The sequence below is a fragment of the Notolabrus celidotus genome, chromosome 9, assembly GCF_009762535.1.
Source record: "Notolabrus celidotus isolate fNotCel1 chromosome 9, fNotCel1.pri, whole genome shotgun sequence".
Taxonomy (NCBI): domain Eukaryota; kingdom Metazoa; phylum Chordata; class Actinopteri; order Labriformes; family Labridae; genus Notolabrus; species Notolabrus celidotus.
The window spans coordinates 26,965,120-26,989,276 of NC_048280.1; the positions used below are offsets into that span (position 1 = coordinate 26,965,120).

A 24,157-nucleotide genomic window follows, 5' to 3' on the forward strand; every position below is an offset into this window, starting at 1 on the left:
AATTGGGATATGAGGGTACACATGTTACGTTGCAAAATAAATTGTCTTGAGCACAGAATCAGCTGTCCCTTTGTTCTGCATTGTCCATGTGTTAACGCTTTAAACAGATCAGTATACGTCATAATCCCTTGGCAAGGCACATTTTTATGGAGAGCCTGTGAGCCCAGTGATGGAGTAAATTCCATGCAGAATACATTGTGGCCTATTTTTAGCTGCCTCCAACATTATTCAGCTAAAAACCTGAGGTTTTGTAAGGAAGTGGGATTTCAATGTTTCTTTAAATATGATGTCCATGAAAACATCAAATATGCATTAAGTCTATTTAATTATCTGTTTACAAAGCTTCAGTTATTAAAGCGGTGAAAAAAAGACCAATATTCAGCTAATTCCTTTATTACATAAAGTGTAACATTTATTGAAATGTTTACTGTATACATTAGTTGATATTACAAAATTAAAATGTATACAATAACAACTAAAAACATAACATCTGTAGAGACAAACAGGAAAGTCTTACAGATGTGTTGGATTCACTCTGGACAAGGCAGTGCTATAGTGACATGAATAATACACTTACAATATTATTAGGCCCGGGGCAGAGTACCTTGGTTAATCCTGTGTCTGAAAGCATTTGAGAGGCTGTCGTGTGTCTTGTCCAGACATGGTCTGACTCAGCCTGCTGTGCCAGAGCTGTGTGTTTAATTTTGACAGGCCTGACGGATGAATCAACTCTGCCATTTAGCACAGCAGCAGAGCAAACATTTCACCCACTTACCCTCTGCTCTGTAGACTCAGGGTAAGCAGCGTCATTTACTCCTGTTCAGCATACACAACAGCCAGGACCACTGTCCAACTAACGACCAGCTTAACCTTTTCAGACAACTTTTTTTTTTTTACCCAGACACCTGCACATAAGTCCAATGTTCACATATTACAGGTAATACAAACAGCAGTGTGGCTCTAAACCAGGGGAGTCAAACTAATTTCAGTTCAGGGGATCTCAAGTCAGCCAGACCAGTAAAATCATAACATAATAACCTATAAATAACAAAAAATCCAAATGTTTCCCTTTTTTCTAGGGCAAAAAAGTACAAGTACATTCTGAAAATGTTCACAATTGTAACCATCGGTCTACAAAAAAAGCTGTTGTACTTTTTGCTATGATGAGTCTCATAGTGGGGCCAAATATTATATTCTTTAAGCACTGAAACCTGCTGCGAACACACCAAGCATTCACACTTCAAGCATATTCTTTTTCCTCACTTTGAGAAAAAAACAGTCCTGGAGCGCCGTTCATGTGCCCCCTGTCAGCCTTTTGATTATAGGACAAATTTGAAATAGTAGTTATTTTTATTGAAAAATTGCAGTTAATGTCCTCTCTGTAATTTCAAAAGTCATCACGTGAGCCAGATTGGAACCTCTGTTGGGCTGGTTTTGGCCCACGGGCCGCATGTTTGACACCCCTGCTCTAAACCTTGGCCTCATGCTAATATCTTGCCTGTGACATTAATAAAATAGAAAAGGGAATTTAATGAAGTTATACTGGTCTGTTATAAAGTTTATTTTGAGTGAATCTACCGAGTGCAGCTGCATCATAAATTGTATAAAAGTTTCACACAGTATTTTCCTGACACAAGGTATTTAGTACTCTGCTCTGCCAAAAAGGTATAAGAGCTCTCTTCAAGTGTTGCACACCATAATGGCAAAAAAAAGACCCTAAAAGGAAACAAGGCCGTCTCAAAGACATGCGTCAAATGTTCATGACAAATGCATGTTTACATTTATTGTACTGTGTTAAACACAATACAGAAAAGGCTCATGAAATAAAGAGTCCATCTCACAGGCATTTCTGCTGATGCTTATACACTGCATGCTATGTGTTGAAGCAACGAGAGCTGCCAGCCCGGCCTCTGACAGAAGCTCACAAAGCGCTCAGACTGAAAGCTAAGCTGACCACAGCGGCAGCCTTTTCCACATCAGCTATTGAGCTAGATTTAAGCACACAGCACCACAGTCCAGTAGTTTAACCTGTTGAGTCCACCCCTGTCTGCCTCAGTATTAATCTTCGATTAGCACTGATACTGTTTTGAGCAACGCTGGCACAGCAGATCCTTGTTGCCTAGGTAACCGGCCTTAAATGCTAGCAGAGGCACAGTCCTCTGTGGGTCTATACGTAGTTATACACTTGATACCCAGGAAGGTGGAGGTGCCAGATGGCTATAGTAGTGTTTACTGACAGTCACATACACACTGTGTATACACACACCACAGCTGAGCTAACAATGAGAATGCATGGCACTGATACCAGCTGGAATTTCAAAGATTTGGGAAGAAAATCAACATATATTTTACCGTAGTCAGAAATCACAGATAAAGCTGCTGCTTAGGGTCATTTTAACCTGCACCAAATTCTGTATGCACCTTTGTTTCTGAAAACTGCACATAAAGAAGACAAAGGAGGGGAGCAAACACAGGAGGGACAGAGAGGTAAGCAAGCTCAGACCAAACAAGGAGTGACATTACTGTCAACTCTCTGTCCCCTCACTGTAGTGTTCATTGCTCTTGTCTATGTTTGTGTCTCTGTTCTTGGAGCTCAGTGCAGGGGGAGATAAGAGCTGTGCTGCAGTCTATGGAGACCAGCCTGCCATTTCTGCATGCCATTTGGGGACAGTGTGTCCTCTGGGTCGCTTCCTTGGGAGTCAGAGAGCTCAGCGACAATGGGCGAGGAGGGAAGTGCTGCTGTGGGCAGAGGATGTGAGAGGAGGGTAGCAAAGAAAACAGTCCTAATGGAGTGTTTATTTGGGGCAGAGAGCCACACACAAAGACAGCTCATCTAAAGAGGAGGGCTGGGGGGCATGAGGGAATAAATTCAAATAGTCTAGGACCAAACAGTGCCATTTTGATTACTGCTGAATCCCATCACCTGTCACAGGGAAAAAAATCTCACTTCAAGCCTAATGCAGGGCTCTGAGGCTGCTTCTGCTTTTGCAGGTTCAAATATGTATCCTTTTATGGAGTGAGAAGGTAGTAGCTTTCATGACAGTAAAAAAAAACCTTTTTTTGTCCAACTCCCAAATCACAGATAGTGAGCCCACAAATGTCTTCAGTTACATATTCTCTCAAATTCAAGTGAATTCAGCTAAAATTAAACTCAACATTTTGCTGCACAGCCCGTGGGGACACTTCTTTGGGAACTACTACTACTGAAACATCATAGCAGTAAGATGTGGTTCTCTCTCAGAATAAACTATAAAAGCAGCTGAGCAGGGCTCTCCATCTCTGAATAACATCATATTCAGTGATTAGTCAGTCTCATTGTGGCTGCTATGACTGTAATGGTAAAATCCCACAGACCAGAACCATTCATGAAAGCTTTGTTTGTGCTGCCATTTACTACTCAGACATCCTCCTGCTGTGAGAATGTGATTGAGCCTGATGACTTCTTTTATTTTCAAGGTGATACTCTGACCAAAGTGAACACACTTTGTTGCTCATGGCATATTGCCTGACTCCAACTAGAAATCCTCCATTCTCCAGCAACACATAAGAATAGAAGTCTTACACGGCCAATATTCCTACACCTCTGGGAAACCACACATGATTCAGCACAACTCAGTTTACTTTACTGGCCTGATTTTGTATGGACAATATTGTCGAAGAATCAAGTGTTAACAAAAGCAGAAACATCCATATGGGGAAGTTATTTAGCAACCAGAACCAACAGAGAGTCGGCAGCATTTTACTTTACTCTATTTGATCTCAAATGGTGAAATAGATGATTTTCTGTAGTTGCAGCTGTTCACACATCTGTCATGCTTGGTTCACATTCGAATCCAGCACTCTGCTTTTCTCCTTTGTTGTAATGTTTCAGTGTGTTACCACATTTTATTTGGCACTCTACCTCTTTTAGAAACCTCTGCAGATAGCAGAAATGTGCTAAATCCCCTCTTTGAGTACTACACATACAACATACAAACAATAGAGTAATATAAAGCACCAGCAGTGGTCAAAACCAAACGGTACCTTTAACAAGCAGCTCACTCTACAGTTATCAAGCAATCAATCTTTATTTATTTAGCACCAAATCACAACAAATATTATCTCAAGACCCTTTACAAACAGAACAGGTTTAGACTGTACTCTGTACTATGTTATATTATTAACAAAGACCCAACATCAAGGCAGGATAAGATCCAGTCCCATCTTACAGACAGGACTCAGTCTGATCTCATCTTAATCCACCATGAGCAGAGCGCTTTGCAGCATTAAGCAAGTTACAGCAGCAAGGATAAACTTCCTTCAACAGGCAGAAACCTTGAGCAGAACTAGACTCATGTTAGACAGCCACCTGTCTAGACCAAGTTGTTGACAGGTGACAACATTACAACACCATTTGAGATGAATCTGCAGACCATTGTTCCTATACTTTGGATTAGTTTGTCACATTATGTGTAACCAAGAGTACGTCAGGTTTAGTACAGCCTTTATTTCCTGAGTAGTAAAAGACTTCTATTCTCAGCGGGTTCTCTGCACCTCCTCTGTTTTTCTTTTCTTTTGGTCCCGAGTGAAGGCCACCCAGCAGGCAGAATGACATTTCTGGGCCATTGTGAGAAAATGTCCTTCACAAGGCACCAAACACAAAATGAAAATACAAGACTTGTGTAACATCTCTAACCTTTTACAGCAGTGACCTTACCTTAAAAAACCCACACAGTGCTGTGTACTGCTGTAGACTTGAATAGATGGAGGGTTTTCTAATAGAACTAATGACTACTCAAACAAACAACCTTCATTTACAGATAGTATACATTGCAGAACTGAACAGTGTTTTTTCTGCTTCAGTATGATTACTACATTATATAATTACCGCTACAAAGTGTATCCCTTCATCTTAAGATCATACCTCATGCTGATAAAATCCAATCCACAAATTTCTCAGCTTAGAGTTAACTGCTCCCATTTTTCAATTTCTGTCATCACTGCTTAAGAAGCAAGCTATCATTACAGCAGACTGCCACTCATTTTCTCAGGGGATGTTTGTGTGTGATGATAGCAAGCGAGGCTCTCAGGTACAAATCAATTTTAGCCTCCGTCCTTTCGCTCAGAGGCCCGGGTATATTTTTGGAGCACTTACCAAAGTCTGACATGTTTGATTCCTTTTCTTCACCTCTGCCTCAAGTGCTTCACACTCCTTCCTTCTGGTGCTGATCTCAGTCTCCTGGGGAGAGAGAAGAAAAAAAAGTAGAGGACAGCTGCAATGGTTTGTCAGGAACAGAAGCTTCCTCAGAGAACTCAGTGAGAGGCAGAGAGAGGCAGAGAGAGGCAGAGAGAGAGAGGCAGAGAGAGAGAGGCAGAGAGAGAGAGGCAGAGAGAGAGAGAGAGAGAGAGAGAGAGAGAGAGAGAGAGAGAGAGAGAGAGAGAGAGAGAGAGAGAGAGAGAGCTCTGGCATCTCATTTTTCAGCTGTAGTATTTAAGTGTGTGAATGTATGTGTGTGCATTCATGTGGACATTGTGTTGCTTGTGCAACAGAGGCTCTGACAGACTTACAGGTGTTATCTAATAGATATTACAAAACATATTTTGCTGTCAGAATAAACAGACTGTGGGCTGAAAGGAATATAAGGTTCAAAGATTTAAGGTACACAGTGTTTCCTCCAAGAATATGGTGAAGTGTTCCTTTTTGATAAAGCTTATAGTTAGAGCTGGCTAAGGCTTGGACCAGCTCTTAGTTATGCTGCCATAGGCTTAGACTGGGAACTGGCGCACTGACACACTGGGATCCTATCTCACCCTGTTCCCCCCAACCCTCTCATCACTTACTTTAACTCTACCTGTCCCATTGAAAGTTAATAACCATAGACCTTTCTGGTCAGGGACTCTGGAGTCCCTGAGCTCCATTGTCTCGTAGGTTCTTCTGAGTTGCCGTAGACGTCCTGCTGCTGTGGACATTCCAGACTCCAGCTGATACAGACGTGCTGGACTCCAGCGGCAACTGCTACTACTACTACTACTACTACTACTACTACTACTACTACTACTACTACAAATACTGCTACTTCATCTCTAACATTGCTCCCTCTAGCTCTTATTCTCCTCTATCCCTCTTTCCAGACCCAACTCAATCGAGGCAGATGGCGGTCTAACATGAGTCTGGCTCTTTCGATGTTGATAGATCGGTTGATTGATTGATTGATCGATCGGTTGATTGATTGATTGATTGATTGAAACATGTTATATTGCTGAGTTATAATAAAAAGGGGCGGCGTCAAGGGGATTTTTGGGGCATTTTTACCTTTATTTGATAGGACAGCTGAAGAGAGACAGGAAATATGGAGAGCAGAGAGTGGGGGGAAGACATGTAGCAAATGGTCGAGGCCGGGAGTCAAACCCGTGGTCGCTGCAGTGAGGACTATAGACTTTGTGGGGCCCGTGCTTAAACCACTAGGCCAATGGTGCCCCGAGCATCGTATTTCTATAATTGCTTTACATTATATCTCCTATGACGTCTTCTCTCCTTTCTTCTTTGTAATAATCACAGCATTATTGATCAACAGCTGTTCAACATTCATCAGCTCCAACTTCAACATAATCTACCTGGATATGCTTGGTGTCGCCATGGACCGGACATGGGCAATATGACTAGCATTGAAATTGCACTGCCGACTAGCATTTGAACAGATTATCATAGAGACACAACACAAGTATGCAGTGCTCATGATGGCGTAGCTATGGCGTGGAGTCAACACAGAAGTATAAACCAGACTGAATGTGTTACAGTTAGTGAGCATGCACAGCAGCAGAGCAGTGGCACTGATTTCCCTAATTAGAAATCAATTGTTGCCATTTTTAAACCTGATCTTTTTTTGATTTTGTACATCAAGAAGTCTGTAGTTTATAAAGTTTTATTTTCCTTTTATGTAAATGAATACACTCATTTAGTGTTTACTATGTTTGCAAATGAACCGCAGACTGCATTCTGTCAGTTTGTAATTATACAAGGTTCAACGAGCGACTTGCTGACACCTCATGTTCCCTCCTGAGGTTTCTGAAAGCCTGTAATGTTTCCATCAAGCAGCCGTTTAACTGAGCTGACAGCTGAATCCTGCGTTAGCTGCAATTACAATGAAAAGAAGTTCAGCTTCCTTCACAATGTAAGATTATAGCCAAAATATCACGAAAAACTGCCACAGCTTCAATAGAGGATGACTTGTTTAGTCTATCAGTGTTGTTCAGGGAAGTCATCTCCACTGGCTGCAGCTCTGGTTATGATATCTCCATCAAAGCTGCATTTCTTTCTCTAAATTTACCACAGTCAGGAGGTTACCACTTTGGAAGAAATATAATCATTAAAAAGAGAAACAATGTCTCCTTTATAGGCATTCATTTCATGCACAGCCAACTATTGCATAGCTCTTACAGTAGAAAATACATCAGAGTGTTACATCATCAACCAGATCCTCTTTTTATCAGCAGCCTGAGCTCAATCTCTCTCAGTGTATGATGAGCATCCTTGCTATGGATAGGAGAGAAAAGTGCAGCTGGATGTCCGAAGATTAGCGTATATAGAATTAAACAGGATTTTATCTGTGTCAGTGTATGCAACATGTGCACACACTCTGTGGTAGCATGGTAGCACGTGGCCCAGGGCTGGACTAAAATAAGCATCAGTGAAGCCACCAGAAGCCCACAGCACACAGTGTATGTGTATGTGTGGATGCATGAATGTGCACTTCATGACAGAAATGCTCACAGCTTGGTTTGACTTTGGATACATATTGGAATCCGTTCAAATGGAAAACATGTTTGCTCTGCTACATCAGCTGGTTCCCCTCTTGACCCTGCGAGTGCCAACAATATTTAATAAGACAGTGAGCAATAAGGTCAGAGAACAAGATGGGTGGAAGGAAGAGGAACCAGATTTGACCCTTTCAAGCTCTGTAACCCTGGGGCATTACACCACAGGCAAGCAACAGTTGGTGTGGATAAATCTTTGACCCCTTATCTGATGGAGCTGGTTGACCAGTGATCCTGCTCAATTGTATGTAAGTGTCAGGATGTGCAGAGCTATTCTATCCTTTCAAGGACTTTAACATTCCCATTGACATACAGCTGAGAGAAATGAAAGCCAACTCTTGCTTAGATTTCATAATTAACTAAAGATGAAGGTAGGGCTGTGGCAAGTATGTTAAAAAAGGGGCGCTGGTTGAACCTATAGCTGTTAGGGCCTCATAAATAGAGGCTATGGTGTTCGTCACAGCGGTTGCTGGACCCCCAGCCTAGACTCTTTGCTGCATGTAAACCCCACTCTCTATCCCTCACACTTTTGTCACATTATTCAGTTTACAGTTTGTGATTCAAGGTCAGAAAACAATGCTGATTGTCAGATTAATAAATGAATACTGTCATACATATGAAATGTTTGATATTTGATTTCTTATTTCTATTACACCTGGAAAGGAAAATAGCTCCTGCAAGTGTTTGTACCAAGTGGCAACCTCCAGCCACAAGAATTGAAGCCAATGCAGAAGTGTTAAAAACTGTGGCCGCTTTAGGCTGGCTCTGGAAGTACCGAAAACCACATACACATCCATTAAACAAAAAAACGATCTTTACAGCAGAAATAAAAATGTTTACAGCATGGTACAAAAAACAAGTGTAGTCTGGATAGCTCATTTCTCGGTCGGCACATACTGTACGGAGGGTTAATTTTTTCATAACGTGGCAATTTTGGAAGGTATTAAGATTACGAGTTTTCCATTATGAGAGGCACAGCTGACTTGATTGTCTGGCGGGAACACTGTAGCTGTTGGCGAGGAGGGTCAAAGCCTGCCTCTTTACCTTGACAGGTTGAGTTCAGCATATCCAATATGGCTCCCGCTGATGATTGGCTTTAAAGCAGTGCTTCAGAAACAGATGGGTGACGTCACGGATACTACATCCATTATTTATACAGTCTATGATTTGTACCTGACTTTTCTATAAGATTCCACAAACCTTACTGTTCTGGGTCACTACACAAGTCAACACAAGCACAAGCAGCCGATGAATTAAATATTCAAAAATAAAGAGTGAAATCTATGCACACATTATACAATGATATGTTGATGATTTCCTTTGAGAAAATCACACAACCTCCACAGACAGCTTGCCATCTCTTATGTGGGCTGATATCAAATGTGTACAGTTTTGAGAATGAGAAGGCAAAACACTCACGCACACACACATACACGCACACCGCTCTCAGGCCTTGCTGAGGCCCATTTGTTTGGAGCACATTTGCCAATGTCCAATTAAAAATCCCTCTGATAAAAGATTCAAATGGCTGCCATTGTGAGTAATGAGCTCCAGTATAAGTGAAGAGGCGTTTACTGCACAGCAGATGAAGACAGATGAGAGGGGCCATCCCCTTAAGCTGGGTCTCGTATTCCTACCTCACTGGCACTAACGCAAATGTATGCAAGAAAGGCACAGTCACAGCAATCTATATCACCTCCATGGCTCAATACATGCAGCAGGACGTTAACACTCTGTGTCTCATCTTATTTTCACAACTTCTACATGATGATTGAGACACGAGCCACTTTAGAGAGATAATTAACCCTCATTGTGATAACTGATCAATCATTTGTAAAAAGAAATGAATGAGAAAAAAGATCCCTTGCTGATTTTCAATCAAAGTGTAAATTTCAGGGAATAAGACTGTTGGTTGGACAAAATGAATGAGCAACCCTTGGCTCTATTCAGTAAGACAGTGATACATTATTTTCAATCACAGTCATCACTTCTTTAAGCCCTACAGTTCACACTCATCTAACTTTCTCCATCTCACTCCTACAATTTTCTTTTTCACTAGCTTTAATCCGATCTGTTTTTTTTTTTTTTACCACGCTAGCTGAAAGGCTCTGAGGATGGTAACATTGCTCTGCTGGTCAGTTGGTCCACCACTAAAAGATCTAACACACTACTGGATTGATTGACGTGACATTTTCATGGTCCCGAGAGAATCAATCCTGCTGACTTAGAGCTTCTGTTTTTTTTCCTGAGCACCCGAGCAGATAACACAGTTCACTTATCCTGCATGAGCAATTCCACGACAACTGGATGGATTGTCACTGATACACTCCCAGTATGCACCTCAGAGAGTGGCTGTCTGCTGAGAGTTGTTTTTCCACTTCTATGCTTTAATAAGAGGGGGAAAAAACACATAATTAATGCCCAGAAATTCTGATTTCACCACTTATTTGCTCATTTGCTTCACCAGTGTTGATTTGGTTAATGACATTTTACGACGATGAATGTTTGTCACTGACGAAGATGAGACAATGACAAGCTAAAAATATATCCCTGATGATAAAAACTCAGACTTTTTAGTAAATGAGACAAGACGTGCCCCAAATGTTAGCGGTGGACCATCAGACATTCAAATCTATGATACATTCCTCAACTGTGCATCTCAGCTGTCAGTCAAAATCCAAGCACTGTATTAGAGTGGTGCAGTGTCAATTTTTTCACTCATCTGCAACAATTTGATCAATTATATGATCAATAATACTTTCCTGATGTGTCGATGACAAACCAATGACAACAATCTAACGGGTGATGACAGCTTAATTTTTGACATTTGCTGTTTTTTGCCCACTGTTAACTTTAACAACTTGAGTCAAAGCCTCACTTGATCCTAGGTCGGGGATATTTTAGAGAACTTATTTAGTAAGACGCCTCACAGATGGTTGATCGACTCCAGGTGTGTAAAGATGGTGATGCAGCTGAGAGTGCAGTGAACTGAGAGTCTGCCCAGCGTGCCTGTCACCACCGGCACAGTTAGGGATCATTACAAATAGCAACACAGCCTATTTCAGTACGTACATGTTTACATGGCACCATCATACCTGTGTGAGTGTTTACACCCACATGCTCCCACCAGAGCACTGAGGTCAACTCACCAGATGCTTTTAGATGCTCAAAACCAGAGGTGACCATAGAACTGCACAGACCATTGACAGTTTTAAACTTGAAACACACACAGTGTGATGGCTATTAATACCTGTTGAGCGAGACATCCTGCCAGTTTATAAGCTTTTATTTATTGTGGTTATTTTGTAGTGTTATTTATTGTGTTTTTAATATTTATTCCTTTTAGTTCATATTTACTTTTATTGATATTGTGGTTTCAGTTTGTACAGCACTTTGGTCAGCAACAGTTGTTTTAAAATGGGCTATATAATTAAACTTTGATTTGCTTTGCCATTTCACATATTGCCACTGTGATCTGTGTGTAATACACTGACCTCAGTAGATTAGCACTGCACCAGACTCTCCCACTATAAAATTGGTGGGAGAGTCTAGGCTTTATTATCTGACTAAGGTCCTGGTGATTTCAAATGGTCCAAATTTGATACCAATTTCTGATTGGCTACCTTACCTTAATTATCCTAAAAGTAGAAAGACGTTTTTACTAAATGTAATGACTAAAATGTGATGACTTCTTTGACTAAAACTAGATTACAATGTATTAGGTTGTTGTCAACTAATACCAGACTTAGACTGTAGAGGGCAAAAATGGCTACCATGTGACCAAAACTGATAAGCACTTTCTTCCAAAGACTCAGACTGAATCTAAAACAGCTCCAGAAATGAACACCATGCTTTACGAGCTCTAAATGATGCTACAGATGCTTGAAAATGTTTTCCGAAAGAACACAAGCACTTGAAACATGCAAGCCTCAGCTGTGAGCCCAGCGCAGAGCCATCTTGGTGTTCAGCACCATGGAGAGTTCCCTGTGGAGACCACAACATCAACATGTGGTGCATGTACTGTAATCCTTACCTCATCTATTTTTACTGTTGCTGCCACTCCACTGTGAGCTAAATGCAAGGTAACATTTTGATGCAACCAGGTTCACATACTATAGAATTCTCTCTGCAATGACTAATTAACAGGAAAGGCTTTCCCAATCCTATTCTGAACATTCAGTCTTCTGATCTTTTGTAGTTGGGAAAGCTCTGTGTATAATCTCTGGCGAGCAGGGGTAACCTCATTACTCCCTCTCTTTCCCTCTGTCTCTTTAGCTCTCAGTCTTTCATCCCTAGTTGTTTTGAATATGCATGATGCGTAATGATGGGTAATAATCCTGCCTATGGCTGAGCAAAAAATCTGCACACGTTTTCTACCAGGGGGCAATTCTATGCAAACAGATATCTGATGGAGATATCAAATATAGACAGACATGCACAGGAGTAAGACTTGCTCCAGGAGGAGTTTGAAAGCAGCCTCTGTTCTTCTTGCAAAATCTCTTAGGTTACCTTCACAGCTAATTATGCCACTGTATGCTAATCCGTTTAGAAATATGCAGCCACACATTGTGCTAAAATTCAACTGAGCTATATTTTCTTAAAAATGAAGACCACCCAAAATAAAATACACTTGACTTTTTATGGGGAGTAGTTGTGCTCAGAAACAAACAGCACATCACCTTTAATGGGGCACATACTCTGGCTTAACAGCTAATTTGTTGCCCATTCAAATGTCAGTTGTGCACCCACAGATATATATATATGTGCAGTCTTTTTTTTTTTTTTTATACTTTTTATTTAGTAGTTTTCACACACAAAAGAAACAACAAGGAAACAAAACAAGACAAAACAAAGATGTGGCAGCATGTCAGCATTGGATGAGTTTTCTAACATATGTATAAGACTATCTTCTGTAAGTAAACAATGCAGAAACACACTTTAAATAAAATGTACAAAGAGAAAATCTACAACGTCAACAAGAATAAACAGAGAAAAAATAAACAAATATATAAATAAAAAAAAAATAATAATAATAATAATAATAATAAATAAAATGAAATAAAAAACATAAATGAAATTTAAATCAGATTTTATTTCAGATTTTATTTAGGCCTGGATCTGTCTTTATTATATATACATATATATGTATATATATATGTATATACCCACCTCCCGCTTTAGTGTTTTCAATTGTTATTTTTCTTCACCATCTGCTTCTAGCTCAAATCCAATGCTCAAGTATATATGTGCAGTCTTGACACATTTTTTTCTTGTGGTTTGTTTCTTCTCCATTGCCACGCTGCAGCACAAGAAATGGCCATTAAGGAGTCTGGAGGAAAGACTACCAACGCTGAGAGCTGTCAGGGTCTTTAATAAAGGCTTCCCTTTCTGTTACTCAACACCCAAGCACCAGGCTCCACTTAGCATCACATAGTATATAACAATACACAAAGTGAGAGCCTAGACACACAGTAATCTAGTCCAGCACAGCAAGCACTTGTGATTTCAAATAATTTGAAATGGCAGAGTAAGTTACATAACCCCCCCACAGCTTAACTCTGTGCGCACAGGCCCAGATGCTTGCACTCATCTAATACTGTACTCGTCTAGCGTCTGCAAGTGTATGCATGCTTGCATGTTTTAGTGCATGGCTGTGTAGGCACTGAAACGTGCAGGCTGACTGCTGAATCACAGATTTATGGGAAAAAATACAAGAGGTCACCAAATACCTCACTCCCCTCCACACATACACACAATCACAGGGTCTTAAGTGCAGAGAGGAAAGGGTAAAAGAGTGAGTAGAGAGAGAGAGAGAGATAGAGTTATAGTGGATGAATGTATGATCATGAGTGAGATACGTCAGACACAGAGGCCTAGATATGAATACAAAGGATAAAAGGGGAGAATGGGCAAAATGAAAAATGGGATAGAGGCAGGATTTACCGTCTAAGCTCCTCAGCTCTGCAGCATTTTGTCCCGTGTATAAGACCTCAGCGAGGCGTCCGCTATCAGGCATATTAAACATCATGCAGCAGTGGCAAAAGGAGTAGCCTAGACTGATTTCTACTTCCTCTCCTTCTTCCTCCTCTCTTATTCTCTCTCACACTATCTCCCCACCAGGATTCACAAGCGTCAGGCCGCTGCAGAATCAGAAATGAAGCTGCCACTATCACCGGGGTCTGACCTCGCTGAGCCACTGAACGCTACACTACCTGCCTGCTGATGTCTTATGAGTCTCACAGGCTACTACTGAAGAGCAGAAAGGGAGGGAAGTGTGAGAAGGGGGAATACTGTGGGTAAGGAGAATGAATGATAATGAATGAAAAAAAGGGAAACAAGCATCGGGTAGAAAAACAGGGCAACATCACAGGCCTCTACAATAAAAGGCGTGATGAAAGGAGAGTGTCAGGAGCACTACAAAGAGGATGAACTAGGATCTGTAATACAATGTTAGGTTGTTGGAATAGAGGGCTAATTTGAAGGAGCAGGCTCAGTGTGTGTGAAAGGCTCCAGAGAGAGGACTGTAAATCTGATAATCCCGCTGCAGAACACAAAGATGTCAGATGAGACTTTTACCTTAATGGAAACTAAACAATGACTCATGCAGCCTCAACAGACTCCTACAGAGATAAATAAAGGAGGGCGTTCCATGCTATAAGATCTATGCACATCCCTATGACAACGTCCTGTTATATTACAGAGACATTACGCTATGATGAGGGAGTAAACAGTTTTTATATTCTTGTTTTGGCAGCTGAAACCATTCCGCTGACTTAAGGTCCACAGAGAACATCTGATGATTACTGCTGCAACCAAGCAAATGTTAGAAGCCCACTGCTGCTGCCCACTCAGACACGGAGGCTTACTCATCCCCAGCTGGATTTGCTGGCCAATGCTCCTGCAGACAGTTCACATGGTAACCCGTATCTCTCATGGCCGCACACTAAACGCCTTGTAACAAAAGACTGCTCTCGTAAACACGGATCACCTCTGCAGGTTTTATTGTGTATGTTGTCTAGAGGAAACCAAAACATCAGGCGCACATTACACACTGATGGGTGGTGCAGGATGTGTGTGGGCAGGGGGTTATTTTATTTTATTTATGTGGACTGTAAACTTTGGGGATTTACTCCCTGCACCACAAAGATGAAGTGGTGTGTTGCTAATCCAGTGTTTTATTCTTTTTCTTTACAGACTGTAGTGCACAGTGTTTGCAGACACAATAGTTCAGAGAGTTTAACAGATATCAGAGTCACAAAGACACACATGGGCTGACTGCTCTATAAGCAAGTGAACCGGTCATCCACATTTAGATTTCAGTTTTTAATCCGAGAGGAATTAATGCAACATCCACTGTCTTGCAAGTTGTTAAACTCCCCTACACCACAAGAGTGACAGCATCTTTCGTAAACAAATATTATTGTACTTTTTCTTCCTTAGTTAGTATAATGTCTGAGTCCAAGACACTCTCTCAGACAGAGCACGTTTCTAGGCTCACTATGACTGCCAAAAAAATGCTTCCAAAAAACATCCAGTGTTTTTCTCCTGCAGTATTTTTGAAAAAATTGCTTCCCAAATTTTAAGAACAGTTTGTGCAAAACCCATCCCTGTTGGCCAGATACACAGAACACGCAATGCAATCTTGCTGGGACAAATATCTTAAAATATAAATAAACTACAAGCATTAAGAAGGAATCGTGTAGTGTCCAAAATATCCCTCAAGCTGCTATTTCCGAAAAAAGATGGTCAGTAGCACCATTGATTACTACAGAGCTACACTAATCTTGCTTCTGGTTTCCTGTGTTCACACAAACATGCTTAATTAAAGGTCAAAACTCACAGCTTAATAATAACATAATAATCTGAATACATGACTTGAAATAAATAAGCAGGACTTTAGAAATCCTGAAACATGCACAAGAGATGACTCAGTTGGAGTGGTTTAAGTGCCCAGATGGCAGATACACAACGCTGTGACACAGCTGGCTCAGTCTCATTAGAGTGGCCAGGAGCCGTGTAGGTAGATGAGCTCTGATGGACGGTTCTCTGAGTGGCCAGACAGAGCATTCAAACCCTCAGGAGGGAGCGTCAACACCGAACAGCAAGCAGGGGAGCAAACAGGAGAGCAATACAGACCCACTAACGCTGGATAACTGTACACGCTGACAATCAAGGTAGTCATTGAACGCAGCAGACACATTAAAAACAGAAGAGGCCTGTTTTAATTCTTCTGAGCAGCCTGTTGGCAGCAGATACAGACACAGTGAGCACGACTTGGCACAGCAGATTGTAATTAGGTGATTCAAATTACAAAGTTGTTCCAATACTTATCCTGAGGTAAATTTGAACCTCTGACTCATCTGTGGCCATGAAAACAACAGTCCAGTCCTCTATTTGTCTGTTATGATAACATATTACATAACATGTTAGCCTGTTAATAGTCAATTTATTCAATCAAAGCTAAAAATCACTCTGTATATGTTCACATTCTATACACCTGAGATGATATAGATTATTTTAAAGCTATCCAAATGAATAAAGTTGGGTCATATTTGACATTTTTTTCCCTAAGCTTAATGACTAGAGGGGAAAGAAATCATAATCAGTGAGGCACTAAAGGAATCAAATCTACCTGACCAAAAAGCAATGTTGATCCAGCCACCTGTAATGTTACTCTGCAGATATCTAACAACACATTTCCTATGATCAAAATATATACGGCAAATAAATCACATTTAGAGCTGTGCGATAATTTGACACTAAACAAATGTTTAGTGATGTAAGGATACACTCAACCCACGATTCGATTTGAATCCCCATTTTTGGTTCACGATATGATTCACTCACGATTCTCTAACAATTTTCAAGAAAACTGGATTGAACTTAAAATTTAAGTAACTATTATTTTATTTCAATTCTCAGATATGGACAGTTGCAATAAATATTTTTTCTTTTATATTTGTTTGTAAACAAAGTAATCCTTTTATATTTTTTAAGGTGTGTTGTAACTTAAATAAAACCACTGCACGCTCTTTTTCAGTACCTTGTAAACAAACTAAAAATGGCCGTACAAAAATACCTTCTTGGAAAATTTCAGAACAATTATAGAGAAATGGAAAGTGAACGATTCCCAAATGAAAGTATTAAATATTAAAACAAATAAAGGTAAATCTCTTTGAATAAACAAAAGTGCAGCTTATGCTCCTGGCTTGCAATTTATATGTTTTTCCTCAGGAATATCAGGGAAAGCCAAAATGCTGCCAGACCTCAGACTTGAAACACAAAGGTGCATCCTGAACTGCCAGATCTTCACCTGCTGCCACCATGTCTGCTATGCTCAACTCAGCGAGTGACGAGAGAGCATCGCAAGAGACTTGATGATGTTGAGCAAGTGGAGTATAATGCAGATAGCTCCTTCAACTGTTTAAAAATAATATCCCAATACAAATTTTGTTGAATCGATTTCAATCCACTCTTATTTGTATTGATTTTTTACCGTCTTGTGATATATCCTTACATCTCTACAAATGTTCGATAAAAATTCAATATATTTAAACCTGTAATTCTCACAAGAGAGAGGGGCTGCTAATGTGCCTTTAATGCTAGTTGCCACCAACATTAGACAGAAGAAGAAAAACGGCATTGAACAGCCAATCATGACGCAGGGTGAGAGGTAGGCGGCTTATAGGCATTTGGAAATACTCCATAAACTGATACACAGTACACAATTTGACATATCTTTGTCATAAATTTCAATCAAATTATGAAAATCATTTAAAAAAATAAGAGTCTACAAACTAAAACTTCACAAAAATCTCCAACACAAAGAACCTGCTTCCTGTTAGCACCGTCAAAAATGAGGGATTCAAGAAGCCTATCAGAGAACTAGATCAAGAAACAGGCTAACAAGCCTTCTTCAACATTCCCTCAGGGGCAATAATCTACCTTTACATTTAAATGAAATAATAGTTTGAATTTTATTGTGATAATTATCGATAGACTGATATGAAAAATGTTACCGTGATAACATATTTTTTCAATATCGCCCAGCTCTATCAGCAAGTGTGTTATATTAGTGATAGTTATTTGTAGTTTTTAATACAGGCAGACAAAAATACAAACTCAATTTACAAAATCTAAAAAGAATCCTGTTTGGAAAAAAGAAAGAACAAATTATAAGTAAAAGGAGGAGCCGTCTATCTATCCCTTCATGCTGTCATGACTTTGCCAGAATCCCTCACTGCATGTCTACAGGGAGTTGTGCAATCACATCTGTGGCTCTCTCAATGAGAAGCCAACAGAGAAGGAGAATCTCACAAACCTGCCATGATCAAATTAATTCACGTCCAACCAGCCTGCCTGTTTGTCTGCACACTTGGGCCGTAACCAGATAAGCTGATTAAAGCACAAAATATTACATGCTGTCCTATTTGTTCTGATCCAGTGTTATCCTGATGCCCCTGGTGATGCGAAATCACTGACCTATGAAATGTCAAGATGGACTGAGACGGATAATTATGAGGTACATATACACCATGGTCATCCGGAAACACAGGAGTGCAGCCTTTGGCACGCATTGTGCAGCCTTTGGCACGCATTGTGCAGTTTAGCATTAGCTAATGTCCAATAAATGCATCTTGACGTGTGGTTCTTGATATGATTGAAGAGTCACAGGAGCACAGGGACTCTCTACATAGTGGATTACCCTGATCCACTGTACCAAACTGCCAAAACAGCTGAGTGCTGCTTTTGCAGTTTTGTGATTGATAACTTTGGCACTGCAGACTTTGATATAACGTCTACTGTCACCAGTAAAAGCTCAGAAAGCTTCTCAGTTCAAATCTAAAGTGAATGTACTGATAAAGTCTTCTCTTGCTAATTCTATGCTGGCTGGCTCTAATTTATCCGTCTTCATGCCCCACACACAGTGAGAGCTTAGGCTGTTACAAGCAGAGGTGCTGTCACCAGCTGAGGTGGCTCGTCTCCCGCTTTGATCCTGGGCCAGAGCCACAGACATATGCTGTTCCATCCTGCAGGGAGGAGCTGGATTTGATGCAGGGAACAGTTCTCCATTGCCTTTGTGTTCATTAGCTACATTTCAACAGCTGGTGACCAATTAGGTTCCCCTCCAGATTGCAAAACCAATATAATGAGAGCACCTCAACTTTTGTATCCTTTGTCAAAGAGGAACAAAGTTAGAGCTGGTAAATCATAGTTTGTGCAATCCTGCTGCAAACAGAAGAGAGCAGGCATGTATGTTTTAAAGCAGGGAAGCAGATTCTTTTCCTCCATCTTCACCTGAGCATTGTGCTTAAACTTCAATACTCCTGCCCAGTCCTTGACGCTTGCCAAGAGCTGCTGTCAGCATGGCCCCACAGAGGTGTCCGTTAATGGGTCTTTAATACCAGAGAAAGATGAAAATGGATAGGAAGGTCGTCCTTGGTCTGGTCTAGAGGATCATCTGCTCTAAATTGTGCAAGTAAGAAATGATGCCCGTCTGTGGAATGACTGTTATGAGGTGTCAGACTTGGCTTTTGGCCTTGCGGCGAAATGAGCCTGACTAAGATGTGAGGAGTATTCACATTGGGATGTTGGGGAAGAGATCCTGTGTCCAGTAATGGAAGACAGGTGGTGCCCAGGAGGAGATAAAGAGTGAGGCTCTCACCCCACAGGAGTCTGGCACAATCGTAGCAGAAACAGAAGCCTTTGCCTCCCATCTGGGAGGGGACTCTCTGCACATCAATGCCAATTAACAGGACACCCAATTACTGGTCATTACCTGAGCGGGGGACTTGCTGCCTGCAGAGTCCAAGTGCCAAATCATACAAGTGGTCAGATGGAGAAACTAAATTACAACAGCTTTTGCATATTTGAATCAGCTCGACTATCATCATTATTTTTGCAAAGAATCTGTTAGAAGAGCAAAGACAATCAGACCAGATACAAAAAACAGAAGGTGCCAGAACGTGCCTGTCCGTCTATCTGTGTGTGAACCTGTCTGCTGTTAAAGGACATGTTCAAGGTGAAATTGATTCATTAATTAGCATTTCATACAAAAAAAACAACATACCGTTTATTGCATGCTAACAGTTATGGTATGCTTACAGTATCACGCAAGCTATATCACATGCAAGGGGGTGCTAATGCGCTGACTCTGGGCTCTGCTGTGATTTGGCCTGAGTTAATCACAATCAAGCTGATATTCAACACAACAGCATGCTCTTGCTCTTTCTCTCTCATATATAATACTGATTTCATATATCAGTTCTATAATCTGCAAATAAAAGTACACATTATTAGAAACCACAGACCTTTTTCTGCTCTTATAACCATTCATATTCTCTGACTGAAACTAAACTACTGACAAGCAACACAGCAACATGTTTCTGCACTGATTGGCACTTGATGTATGTCCACTATACTGCAGAGCACCGACTGTGTAGGCTGTGCTTTTACCTGTATGTTTTCACTTATCCTGTAGCCAGGGAAATAATAGTGTGTCGACCGTTGCATTGGTGGCATACAGTATGACTGATTAATCTAAACAAAGAACGTTTACTGTGAGATATTATAAAGAAGTGATAGATGAAGAAAAAGTACAAGTGCAGTTGGGCTTTATACAACATTTCACAGTTATTACTGATACAAAGAGCACCATCACAGAGTAAAGGTGAAGCTGATAATAACATATGTGGTCAACAAATTACGTTTTTTCATTGGCTGATGGCGATAATTAAAGAGATGGTCAGCTGATGGCTGATGTATAATGGCAATGTCATGTTGTTTTCTTTTTTTTGCATTTTATATAAAAACAACAATTTAATGATGGCATCCATTATTCAATGCACATTACAATCTAATTTACGTTGTTATCATAGCCAGTTGCATGTATTACATGGATTTTTAATGAATTCCTGAAATATAAATTGGGTTATGTTATATATGTCAACACATGACTGATATTAATGTCAGAAGCAATATTAAACTACACTATTCTGTCCATCACAACATAATTTATATCAACAACCAGCCAGTAACTGTTTCAGATTTGATATGCTGTCATTTTGGATGAGAGAAATGTCATCATTTAGAAATACGATGGTGGCTGAGGAGATTTATAGCAGACTGCAGAGTGTAAAATGCAGGACAGCAAAATGGACCTAAAGGGAAGTGCCAACATTGCTGGACAGCAGTCACAGTGACGAGACTGCAGACATGAAATGTTTAATTTTTTTAATCAGCCTCTTGAGTACAGGCATCAGCCAATACCCATTGTTTCATAATGCCATTAATCAGCCCGATTAATCAGTGTATCTCTAAATAACACAGTGAGTAAAACAAGCTCTGTAGGTATGAGATCACGCATAAAAGCTTTTTTCCTGCTACTAAAAAGTAAAGGGGTCTGAAAAATTGCAATTCAACCACCCAAACTTCAATAAATCCAACAAATAGTTGTAACACCTAACACTACAACAGTCACTGTGTTGGTGGGGCTGGAGGAAAAGTCAGAGGAGCAAAGACAGAAGGATCTATCATATGAAAATAATAAATGCTTGCATCAAATTTCATAGCAACTGTTGTTTAGTTATTTTAGTCTGAATGATAGTGGTGGACCCACTGACAGCACATTCATTCATAGCACAAATACTCTTATACTGTAGTGTTTCTGGTTATGTATTTTAGAGTTACACAAACACTAGTAGCTGTGGAAAATGTTCACACAAGTTCTCACTCAGGGACTGATGGTAGTATTGTGTAACAAATGAGGAGAGGACCCCGCTAAGGCTCAATTGAGAACAAATTATTTGTAAAGAAGAGTGCCCTTTCACTCCGGGCCAAATGAGGACTGTACTGCTGAAACTAATTTTGTTTCAGGCCTGTGGCTTCCCACAAGTCACAGTGAATTACATTGTGTTTTGAAAGTACTTTTACTGCTACGCTAAAGATAGCAGGTGAGTCTATAGATGCTCCAGACAAAGATCATCACAGGTGACATTTTTGTCAAACTAAATGAGGGTTGGGATTAAAATTAAGCATGCAGAGCACGACCGGCAGAATAACAGAAAGTGAGTCGGTCATGCAGGAGTGACAGAGTCCAGCATTAGCATATAAACAACCGCCCCAAGTATACGGCTGCTGCTGCACAAGGCTCCATCGTCAATATGCTAGCTGGTTCTCATCCAGAAATCAGAGCGTGGCTGTCAGGACTTTGATTCCCACACACAGGGGAGAGGATAAACAGCAGAAAAACAACACTCCAACCTGTCAATCATTGGACTCTCCATTTCTATGGCTATGAACTCCAATTTGAGCCTTCAGGACAGAAAAGGACTCCAATTTTGTTTTTTTGCTTTGAAGAAATTGACTCAGACAAGTGGGTGGTAGACAGTGAGGGTGAATTATTATTCTTCCCGTATTCAACAAACACACTGAAAAAAACACACTTTACCGTTCACTGTATGAATGGCAATCTTAATTACATCCCCCTTGCCACCAAAGTGACAACATATACCTGGAGACTGAGAGCAGGCATGACTTAGAGGAGTGTAATAAGTGTGTGTGCAAGTGAAGGTGTTTTTCAAAAAGAACATCAATTTCACCAGCCTCCTGTCAGCACGGTCTGTGTGATACTGGTCCAGGAGGAACAAAGCCAACACTGGCACTATAGAACATATTCTAAAGACCTTTATAAGTCCTCATACAATAACACAGCTACAATGATTTAAAAGACTGAACACAAATAGCAGGCTCAACTTTTTGCATTTAACAAGCAGCAAAAACAGATGTTACAAAATATCAAACCACCTGAGTATTGGGATTAAATGTTTGGGATACTGTATTAATTCTCAGCAACACTACAAAATGGTGGTCCATTTTGTGTTGTGTTCAAGCCATAGACTGTATAAAATATGGACGTAGTATCCGCTACGACACCCATCTGTTTCTGAAGCGCTGTTTTGAGGCAAATCGTCGGTGGGAACCATATTGCTGCTGTCGATCGATTGTGACGTAAGGAGGCGGGCTTTGAGCCTCCTAGCCAACATCTACAGTGTTCCCACCTGTCAATCAAGTCAGCTGTACCTCTCATTGGAAGACTTGTAATCTCAATATCTTTGAAATTGCCGCGATAGAAAAAAATTCACCCCCTTACAGTGTGCGCCCATCAAGAAATGTGGTATCCAGACTACACTCGTCTTTTGTTCCAGGCTGTCTCAAGCGGATCCTCGATGAACTGCAGTTTTTAGTACTTCCGCATTGGACTCATATTTTTAGACCGGAGGTTGCCATTTGGTTCAAACTCTGAACTGCTAGATAACCTGGTTGTATCTTTATTAGTTAAATGACATTATGCTTTCTTACTGATCTTCCAGCTGAGATGCTTGATTCTGATTGGTCGAAACCCCTTGACAACTCATTACTGGTTGAGACAGCGGTTATTAACTTTGACTAACATGAGCAACAACAGAGGTAAACTCATCACACATTATGTCAAATTAATCCGCGGAAAGAGGTCAGGCACATTTAGCGCCTGCCTGATGACACCATAGACTGTAAGGTGAGGTAAAACAGTTTGTTTCTGTTAGCATTGTATTAATAAATGGGGCTAAAATGTTAGTTTTGGATGGCTTGCTAATTCAGCAGGCTAAACAACACAGACATTTTAATATTGGATCCTGTCCAGCAATCCTATAAACGAGCGGAGCAGGTGAGTGAAACTTTAAGTCACCAGTCGCTATACAAAGAAACTTACACCATGACTGGTGGTGATGACAGCAGCAGTATTCAAAGTTGTGACTTTCTCTAGTTTATTTTTAAAGGTGTGTGAAGCGCAGAGCTCAGAGAAGAAGGAGAGCTGAATGAAGCACAGTAGGGACGCAACAATTCTCAACATAATAGTGAACTGTTCAGTACAGCATCATGAAATCAGAATGTAAACACTTCTAACATGACTGTACATCTGCAGGGATGTGTCTCTGCGATGTCACTGTCTAGAAGGAGGGTAGCCGAGCAGTATCCCACAGCCTCTTAATTAAAGCAACAGTTCCTTGCCGATTCCTTCCGTCATACAAACCCCACTAGGCAGAGGGGGGTTCATTACCAAGGATACGCAACCGTTTTTGGTGAGATGTGGGATTTAGTCACCTTACAAAACCACTCAATCTGCCTTACAAAGTATCCTCTCACGCATTTTTTCTGCACCGAAGTAATTCACAACCTCTATGAAACACAACACAAAGGTATTGAAAACAAACTGGCTAAAGCACAGAGCCTTGCTCTCACTACAGACAGCTGGACCTCATGAGCAACAGAGAGTTACGTCTCTGTGACGGTTCACTATCTGTCAGTTTGGGAAATGAAGAGC

The 24,157-nt window shown here is 40.6% G+C and overlaps 1 protein-coding gene across 2 annotated transcripts in view; it reads right to left on the reverse strand.

Annotated features, from left to right (window-relative positions):
* Window positions 1-24,157, reverse strand: part of rimbp2 (RIMS binding protein 2) — a 108,250-nt gene that overhangs the window by 39,167 nt on the left and 44,926 nt on the right. For both annotated transcript variants that reach the window (XM_034692358.1, XM_034692357.1), the window contains one exon: window positions 5,135-5,218. In XM_034692358.1, coding sequence (XP_034548249.1) covers window positions 5,135-5,218 — 84 coding nt within the window. The remainder of the gene's footprint in view (window positions 1-5,134; window positions 5,219-24,157) is intronic.